This window comes from Pseudoliparis swirei, unplaced genomic scaffold (genome assembly GCF_029220125.1).
Source record: "Pseudoliparis swirei isolate HS2019 ecotype Mariana Trench unplaced genomic scaffold, NWPU_hadal_v1 hadal_160, whole genome shotgun sequence".
In the NCBI taxonomy this organism is placed as follows: Eukaryota; Metazoa; Chordata; class Actinopteri; order Perciformes; family Liparidae; genus Pseudoliparis; species Pseudoliparis swirei.
In genome coordinates, this window is record NW_026613396.1 from 1 (window position 1) to 10313 (window position 10313).

Below are 10313 nucleotides of genomic sequence, written 5' to 3' on the forward strand. Positions count from 1 at the left end.
AGACACTTTTAAACAATACATGACTGATGCCACACACTTAAGTCCTAATGACTGAAATATATCCTTCACTTAAATCTATGACTGCTCCAGGCAACATAAGGCAACTTAAAACTGCATTAAACTTGAATAAAAGAATGCTGCCCCATGTGTTGTTCATACTAACACGGTGACTTTATTAGTCGGTAGCCAAATGTTATTGGTTAATAGCATTACATCGGTGGTTTTCATCCACAAATGTTATGCTTGGGACCCTGAATACCTCACTGTCACTGGAGGTACATAATTGGATAAATGTGAGGAGAGATAACAGTGTTTGACATTAATGTTCGACATATTGTTTTTCCTGCTGTAAAAATATGAAGCAAATCAAATATCTAAATCACTATCATTTCTAGTCTTCTGTGTACTGAGGCCCCTAAAGAACCCCAAATCCCATCTTGAGACCTATAAGACAAGCCTTCCGCGTCTGTCCCGGGCAGGGGGCGGGGCGGAGACTTTATAACGGCCAATTACAGCGCAATGGTTCACTTTCTCCTCTTGTGATTGGCCGACTAGACCACGCAGTCTGGAGAAACAGGAAGAGAAACGTTTGTTTTGCTTGTGGAAGAGAAGCGGACGGCTCGCGGATGCACAAGGCTTCGTTGTAAGCTTAATTTACAGTGTCAACATTGGTTTTACCAAAGCCTGACATAATCTGCAGTTCAATTGGTATCCGTGTTCTCTCATGCAGGGTAATCTGTTTGAGAAAGTTCCTGCCTTCAGTTACGAACCTCCCGTCAATCTTTTGAAATTCGTGCTTAATTTTAAAATATATATATATATATATATATTTCACCAAGTGTAATGACACTTAACTCAAATAATTGCACCGGCGGTCATTGCCCATGTTCCCGGCGTTAATTTCCTTAAATGTAAATGCCCTACAATAAGCACACGTGTTGCTTTTGCGCAGCCACAGCGCGCTTTCTACTCGATTAGGTCTGACCAGGAACTCGTGAGATGAGAAACGAGTCAAATGATGGACGAGCACGAGGCTGCTGCCAGTGATTTTTAACAACACAAGCTGCTTATTGTTTGTTGTTCCTCACCGTGAAGCGGTGGGTAAACACCCTAGCATTCAAGTAGTCACTTAGACCAGTGTACTGCACCGAAAACGGCACAAAACATGATGGCGCTATTTTTAATCAGCATAGACTATTAGCCAGGGCCATTATTGCCCAAGTCCATTTATTCTATCTATGAGTCTATTACCAGTTTACTAAATGGCAGCCAGTGTGTTCAGCGCTTATCCAAAGTGCACTGTACCATTGTTTGGCTCTGAAAATGCTCGCCTTTATTGTCAGTTCAGGCAAACCCCCGATGAATACAGTGAGAGCTGCAAGAGTAGAAACAAGAAAGTTGAAGCAGACGCATTTGTGATCGCATACCATGACAGATGTGGTGGGGTGTGTATGTGAAGAGGGGGCAACACAGTCTAAATGAAATACTGTAAATGCATGACTACTTTTTATCGCATAACCTTTGTTTAATCTAATATATATATATATATATATATATATATATAAGTACAGGCTGCATTGAGCAGTGTAGTATTTCTTTGTTGTATTTGTTGTGCTTCGGGCGCTTCAACTAAGATTATTTGAATTATAGATTGCTCTATAAAATATCAGAGGGAGTTTTTAAATGACTTCACAATTTCCTCAAGGTGTCACTTATTTTATCTAACAGCCGCAGACCCTCACTTTTCCATCACACGAGACAAAGAAAAGCAACAATTCCTCACCTTTGAGAAGCTACACCTCGGAAATGTCTTTTTTTTTATTTTTTTACTAGAATAAATGAATATAATGATGAATTGATTACGAGTTGCCAGATTGTGATTAATTGGTTAATTATCATGTAGTTTGTTTTTTGTTGCCTGATTAAGTAACTAGTCTCCAATACTGCATCTAGTTTACAGTTCATTTTAAAACTGCTTTTAATATCTGTGTAGAGCCTCTCAAATTTGAGGATGTTCTACCTTTTAATGTTTAGTAATTTGTAAACTAAATATATTTCATTCTCGCAGTGCTGGTCGGACAAAACAACACTTGTGAAAATTACCAGCTTGGACTCAGTAAACTTGTTATGGACATTGTTCTCTATTGACAGTTTATAGATTAAACAATGTTTATTAATCCAGAAAATAATCAGCAGAATAATGGATAATAAGAATAATCATTAGTTGCGGCACATCACACAGCGAACATATGAGTTGAAATATATGGATGTGGATAACATGCACTATTAAACAATGAAAAAGACAGAGAGAGATATTGTGTTTGTACCCTTTAGACACTTTTTAGATCAAGGTTTCTGGAAGGAAAGGTTTCCTTGGTTGAAACTCTTACAATCAATGTGACCTTTATTTATTATAACCCCCATCTCTCAAAAACTCACATATAACATAGTCAATCATCTCTCCTTCCCTCAAAGTAAAAATAAAAAAGGAACTGCTGTCTGGTTATTGCCAGTATCCATCTCAGTCGTCAGAAAAGCTGCACGTTTTTGCTGTTGTTAAGGGCTGGAAACCAGAATCCCATCGGAGTTGCACCCTGAGGAACAAATTTAATGCTAGAAAAACATCCCGACCATCAACCAAAAATGACGGATTGAAAATAATGTCGAGCTATCTTGGGAATCCCCCACCAGACAAGGGAACAGACTGCATTGTTTTTCTCATTTATGTGATATATAGAACCGAAAGAGGGGAAAAAATGGGCGATTTATTGGTTAGATAGGCGTATTCTTTTCCATGCACAAAAGAAATATTGGATAGTAATGTTGGGATCAAGTCACATCATGACATTGTTTGGAGGCTAGGTGTTCAAATATGTAAGTCATCATCCGTTGGTGGCCTGCTCGCTTTTCAATAGATCATTCAATGCAAATGTGTGTGGGAAATTGTGCAAGTTGCCACATGAATATGTCAATGAACGGAGTGTAATTTGTGCTTCCTTAGCAGGGCAGCGAGATGAAGAAGCAGAGGGAGAGCCAGTGCACTCAGAAGACCATCTCATTGCTGAGCCCCCTGGGGACGATCCAAGTCAGTGGATGTGAGAATGGTGTGCACACCATCCAGATCCTAATGGATGTCGCACCTGCTGAAAGGTACTGTACAACAGCCGGCCTGGTGACGTGATAAACAAAGGTGTGAGATTTACAGGCGGACAGAATCCACTCCGATGATGGAGTGCCACCATTCCTCATTGGAAGCAGGGCATTTTTGTAGATCCCACAAGAAATATCCGGGAGAAAGTTGGGCAAATATGAGCAGGCACGAGAAATATGAGGGGCACGAGAATACAGTTGGGCTTGAAATTAGATTTCTGATGGCATGCGGTTGTGATTCTTCCTGCAGTATATTTGAAATTTCGGAAAAATAACTTGTTTATTACCCACAAGAGAGATGATTATTACTGATGTCTGGAGGGTCAGCAAAGGCCATTGGGAGCATGGACTGTTCGCTCCTGTTTATTTATGTTCCCTCCAAGTTGCATGCAGTCGTTCTGAGTGTCAACCGGCAATGTAATATGTGATTGCATTTCATGCCCAACCCATCCCTCAAAATTGGTAGGATGTTGCCAGTCTTACTGGAGCGATTGAAACTGATTAAACTCCGCGTTAATAAGTACTTATTCCTGAATTTTACAGGTCCACATCCTACATCTCAGATTAGTTTTGATTAGATTGAAATTAAATATCCATGTATCGCAGATTCGCATTTGATAAACTTGAATGGTTTGGGAAATTAAACCATTTCCAAATGCACCCGGATAGGAAGTTAGGAGGAAAATGTATGTTTAAATTCTAATTTATGGAAACCCATTAATGACCTTGTATATTATACCTCAACATGTGTCTCCTTCTTGACTGTATGCTATTTCCTCAAATTCATCAAGCAGTAAAAAAATTCCACTTGTTGTTAATGAGTTGAAGTGAGAAAATTAATAATATGGAATTTTGATTATGGAAGATGTCCTGTAACCATGCGCAAGCACCTTTCTCCGTCTCCTTGTGAACAGGGTTTAATTTGTGTGTTCGGGTTCAGTAGGAATATGCAAATTAATTTAATGATTCGCATCACTAGATCATTTCTCAGTTTAATATCATTTGCTATGTCGGTCATAAGCGACGCTTCCATCACATCGCTGTCTGTACGTTCTCGGAGGTAAAGAGAAATCATTAAACTAAATGTTTAGATTTTATCTCGACCAGTTGAAGACGACGTTATTGTCATACGGGGAACTAGAGCCACCGCAGATATATGGTGCACCACAATGTAAACAGGCATTAAGGGAGGCAAGATAAAGTGACAAAATATAGGCTTATCTTTGCAACCGGCTTTACATGTAGATCTCACAAAAGCCTGCTTGTAGCAGTAATAGTTCAAATCAGCCATTTCCATTGATTTATTTATGACATACTAAACAAGGCTCTCTCCAGCTTTGGATGTGGTGTGGTACAGGCTTAGGAAGTCAGTGTGATAAATGATCTCTAAGAGCATATTTTGGATACGGGAAATAGATAACATCTATGCATAACATAAAGTAAAACCTACAGGAGTATATTTGTGAGCGAGTCACAGCTTTGCCGGCTTATGCAACTCTGTTTGCTTTCTTTGTTGTTGTTGTTTTTTTTATTCACTATATTGGTTGGCGTTGAACAGCCGGTGGAGCGACACGAGCATATGTGGCACTGATAGATAGTTATTGATAAATGCCATTATAGCTACATAAACGCCCTTGAAGCATTGCTTACGCACCATGACCGTCAGCTCCTTCTAATAGAAACGTCTCAAGCCCCTTTTGCTTCCTAACTGATCTTAGGAACATTTCCTAAAACCAACCTCCTCTGCCAGTCTAACGACAGCCCTGAAGGCACCATCAGATGAACAAATTCATTACATCTCAACAACCCCTGTTGGGGCCCTATACGCACCAGCCTCCTTGTTAACCAGCTTTCCCCCCTTTTTTAGTTTTTAGCATGGCCTCAGCATTCACAGAGAAATGATACGTATTTTGTTTACAGGAGATTACTATTATCTGAAATATGATGCTTCTTGCCTATTTCACACAGAACACAGACACGTAATACAGAGGAAATCATAGAGTACTTTTTTTATTAGGGTGAAAAATGAAAAAAAGGGCTGGACTCCTGCCCCGAGACATTTTGTGAGCATATTATTTTACAATGCTTTGATCAATTTGTCTGTCAAGCTGGCTGAGATGTGGGGGAGCGGGGAAAAAGCAATTTAGCTTGTGAGGTCCTCAATAGAAATGTACTACAGGAGCCTGTGTATGACATGTTGCATTAGAACCTGAGTAGCCTTTATTGCCTGATAATGTCGCAAGGCAATGCTGATATCAATCACACTTTAACAGCCAGTATGATGTGGTTTATGAAAAGAAGAAGAAAAAAATAAAATAATGCACGAAGCATTTCTTGGAAAATAATTGATTTAATTCTGAGCGGAGGGAGTTCTACTTTTAACAACAGAAAGAGAAGAAAAAAAATCCAGGCGCAAAATGTGCTAGAAGCTAAAATTGTTAAGAACACGCTCTTTTGCATATGCTCCTATAGAAAATTGTAATTAATTTTACACGGATAAACATTCTCATTCTCAGTCTCATTTGCATATAGATATAAACAATATATTTGTGCATCTGAATTCCCAACACACTTGAGTCACGTGCTCTGCCTAAAATCCTAAGTGGCTAAAACCCAAAATTATCATTATATTTCCCAGGCCATAAATCCCCCTTTTTTTTCTCTGACACAAAGCCTTATAAATCTGTGTCTGATTTTTCACATTGCACATTGTTTTTAGTTAATGATTTTCATCTGTTTGTTGTTGCTGTGATAGTGCCATATGCTCCGGCAAAAGACAAATGATTAGCAAATGCAATTCTGGACAGCTGTCTGACTGAAAGCGTTTGGTTGATAGCATTCTGCTACCATAATTAGCTTAAGCTCTGGGTTAATTAACTTTCTACCTGGATATGCATAATAATAGCATTCTGCAGAAAGCCGAGCAGCTTCCAGTCTATCAGCAGCAAAGGCTGGCTTGTTATTTTGTATTTCGGCTGCATATTTCAATTCCAAGAGGCGATTTAGCTCGGGAGCGTCTTCAAATATTGTAGATTTTACTCCCCAAGCCAGATAATTCTGAAACAATAGAAGTGTATTATGTGGCAGAAATGCCATTTCTGAATGTAATTAAAGCGGATGAAAGCAATCACCGATTTTTAAACGCTTTTGTCTAGCATGAGGCCTACTTGTAAAAAAAATACCCATCAAGAGGAGAAAAGAGGCAAGAGAACCCCCAAGTCCTTATATAAGAGGCCTTTGAGACTGAAGTGAAGTACAACAGTAATTAGTCTTTTGTATGAATTTTGCTGGCCATGCTGATGATTAGTTAAGCATATGAGAGGACTGCAGGACTGCATTGGTCTTAAGGAGGAGGGTGTTAAAGTCTATTTATCACCAGTTATCCTCACAGCTTTCCATTATCACTGACAACACTGGATGGGGCCTGAGAACAGCCTAATTGTTCTGAGGTGGAGTGTTTTTGTGTCAAACCCGTCACCTCAGTCACATTGGCATTCATAAGCAGCCAGACATTTTCCATCTATCTAGCCCTAATACCCAAGCTGTCACAACAGCTTTTACACACTACCAACGCCAGTGTGAAATATCTGAGGTGATGCATTTATCGTTTTTCTCACACTCGTGTAGTGTTGTGAATCAATGTCCTGGATCACACTGAATAGCTTTATGGTAAATGTGTTCCCTGTTTGGGGCCTGTTTACATGATGTGCTCACACACCGGGAACCGTATCAACAACTTGTTTATTTTTTTCTCCTCCATCATTTCTCTCTCTCTCTCTCTCTCACACGTCAGTTTAATTAATTACAATTATTATTTCGCTACGTGTATATAGACAAGGCTGCGTGCTAAATAAATTACCTGCTCGCATTTGTGACTAAAATGCGTTGTCACACAAACGGCGATCTGCCGAGATACTGAATGAAATCGTCAATAAAGCAGGGGAGAGACTTTTTGACGTGGTCCCTTTAGAAATGGTGTGAATAATTTATCGTGTAATGATATTCAGATCATTTCTGTTCTCTTTTTTTCTTTTTTTTTATCGCGGCCTTAGAATATTGTTTTGCATGTTGTGAAGTGTAGTACTCAGCTGCGTATTCATTAAGGTGCTGCTCCCACTGGCCCTTGGACCCATCTGCGCTCTACGTTTATGCCTCGGTCTCTCGGGACCGTCCCAATCAGGCTGCATGTGCCATTTCCTGTGTAAACCAACACCTGTGTAACACACTACCTGTAAACCGCCCCACGCAGACGAGGCGCTGACATTCGCTCGGGTGAAAATCTGCAAATGTTGTGCTTTCTCCGGCAGATCCTCCAGGGTGAGCGCGGGAGCCGAGCGAGAGTTAGATGCCGTAGAGATGCAGCTGAAAGCGGTTCCTGCTGTTCTTTTTTCTCCTTCTTCTTCTTTCCTCCCTGCTGTCGACCGGGACGTTTTTTTCTCTTCCCCGGCACGAGGGTTGCGCCGGTTTGTTTTTCGAACTTGATTGGATTCTCTATCTGCGACATGCAGAAGTGTACAGCCTGTGACATACCGAGGCAATATGCGGAAAGATGATTCCGCTCTGACGTCTTGGAGAGGAGTACGAGTCAATTATGCCCGAGTGTTGTTCTTGCTTATCTTCCTGCGGCACCAAACAAGGATTTAGTCAAGGATTTAGGGGTGAGGGGGCGGCGGTGGGGATCATGGTAAGCGGTTCACAACAAAACACTCAAAACTCCTGGGAGCGGGCACTGATTTAAAAATAAATTACAGAAGACGAAGCGCTAACACTCAAGGGCCCTCAGCAGTGCTGGCGTACACAGGTGAAGATTAGCCTCCTCGCTAATCAGAGGAACAAGGCAGTAATTTGCTCTGAACACAGACAGTAATTAGGACTTGGTGACACTGGATTCCCATAATGCCTTTGTGCTTGACGTGGTCAGATTTGGACAGAGGCTATCCATGCAGGGTCACTGTCCCTCCAGTCTCTCGGCCCTCTTCAGTTGAGGCTCTAAAAGGTCCCTGCAGTTACAGGGGATCCCTAATGTACTTTATGCCTCCCTCACTGGCTCCTTACCATTCGGGTAATTGGAATCTCTTACTATGGCACTTGAGAATAGAGGCTAAAAACACAATTTGGAACCGCTCTGTAGTCTGTTGTAGATAAACATCGCCGCGTCGGGGTGCGTGGATACACGACATAATGGAGTAAGAGTTAAGGCTCTGGTAACCGACTCCCGCGGCGAGCCGGTCGGGAGAAGACCTAATTGTTGTGTGCTTTGTTGCCGACTCTGCAGTATTTCTTTTACCTCCGCCTTTTATGTATTGGATCGAGTGTCGCGGCCTCTTCGGCGGACGTTCGCTAATAAGAGCGGTCGGATATCCAGAGAGCGGTTTATCCGGCCGAGTTGTTTTTTTTATTTTCGTAAACGGCAGAGCAACAAAACGTGCGCGCCCCGGCCGTGGAATAGGAAGCTTTCCCTCACAGCTTACCGCTCCAAAAGCTCTCGACTTTAGCGCCGCAGTCGCGAGATAGGCATCTGAATGATCTTCAAATGGTCGAACGAGCTGCATCGAGCGAGTGGCTTACAATTGTATCACAGCCTTTGGCTCAGAGACCATCAGGATCTTGACATTCATAGAGACATGCTGTATTTTTTTCCCCCCCCCTTTTTAGACAGTCATTTTAGGCTTTTTTCACGCTCTCTTGAGTCTTTGACGTCTCTGAGTTAAGTATCTGCAGCTATAAGGCCGAGGAAAATATTGGACTGCTCTTGGCCTATTCTATTTCATCCTCTGACCCGCCGTGTTACCCATGATCGGTGAAGGAGAACTCTGGCAGGCTGTGTCAAAAGTGACAGCCGATCGAGTTAGGATGAGCGCCATCACGCTTCACAGGATGGAGGCATGAGTTCTGAGTTTTTCCCCTTTTTGTGCAATATACCATTACACCCTTCGCCAGATTCCTTTCAATTAGATCCTGCGGTTAACCTGTTTCATTCTTACGTCTGCAGCCGAGAGAAAAAGTCTTAGTGAAGTCTTGTGCAACTACAGATACAGAATATGCCGAAGGAAATTGACAAATTTAATATCGGCTCTTCGCCTTTTGTTTTGTTCCTTTGTCTCCTTTGATTGTTTCCTCTAGGATGAACGAAATAACCCCCGACATTATATAAATGCTCAATTCATTCTTTATATTAGAGTTGGAAAATAGGTAAAACTCCAAATGACTCCCACTTTACGCAGCAATGATTTATGGTAATTGGAAATTGATTGTGACAGGAGCACAATATTAGACATTTTCTCAAATCACAATCTTCTACCAAGGGAAATATTCTTTTTAGTGCAGCAGATCTTGGCTAGTTTGGAATTAGTTTCTTATTTCCGTACCTGTGATGAAATAGTAATCGCTTTAAGGACGTCGGGAACAAAAAATACGATTTGAACTCGTCAAAAGATAATAAATAACAACTTAGCTTTAACCAAATTTGAACTGTTATTTACAGTTATTGAAATATTGTGTCTGATCACCATTCATTATAATGATTGTTTTTTAGACAGCAGATGGCAAGTACTTGAAAACAATATAAAGATCGCTTCACTTTTTGGGAGTTTCTTTGGAATAAGCCCGACATTTATCACACATCTCTAATCTAAGATCGTACGATTGATTTGTAATTCAGTGAAGCGACTGGAAATGTTGCAAGCGCGGGAGCTACATCTCCACTGCCCACATGCTCTTTAAAAACAATCCCCCCTTGCACCTAGAGGTGACAGACTTCAGCTTCGACAGTTGTTGCTCCACTTTTATTTATTTATTTTGGTGTTGTTTACCGGCCATAACATGTCCTGCATTGCATTAACTTTTACTCCTGTCAATGTTGTATCACTCAAAAACACCTTTGAAGCCGGCACATCCGTAACGGAGGGGTTGAGGTGGAGACGGAAATTAGCCACGGTGACAAGTGTGAAGTGTGAGCCGGAGGTCAAAAGGTGGCGAGCCTTAAGCAAAGGTGCTCTAGCCTTTGTCCGGTAGATTGTAAGGGCCTGCGGGTCCAACAGGAACATTTCCACACACAATATCCCCGAGCTGTCAGTGTGCAGCCGCTGGAACATCCTCTCAGAGAGAAAAGAGGGGCTGTGGTGGGGTAGAGGAGGAGGAGGAGCTGGTGCTGGTGGTGGTGG

The 10313-nt window shown here is 41.5% G+C and overlaps 1 protein-coding gene across 2 annotated transcripts in view; it reads left to right on the forward strand.

Annotated features, from left to right (window-relative positions):
- Positions 1 to 598: 598 nt before the first annotated feature.
- Positions 599 to 10313, forward strand: part of LOC130191572 (methylated-DNA--protein-cysteine methyltransferase-like) — a 20809-nt gene continuing 11094 nt past the window's right edge. Inside the window, exons 1-2 of one of the 2 annotated variants that reach the window (XM_056411212.1) lie at positions 599 to 643; positions 3002 to 3150. In XM_056411212.1, the coding sequence (XP_056267187.1) occupies positions 3014 to 3150 (137 nt within the window). In that variant the 5' untranslated portion in view covers positions 599 to 643; positions 3002 to 3013. The remainder of the gene's footprint in view (positions 644 to 3001; positions 3151 to 10313) is intronic. The other variant, XM_056411213.1, reaches the window with a different exon arrangement.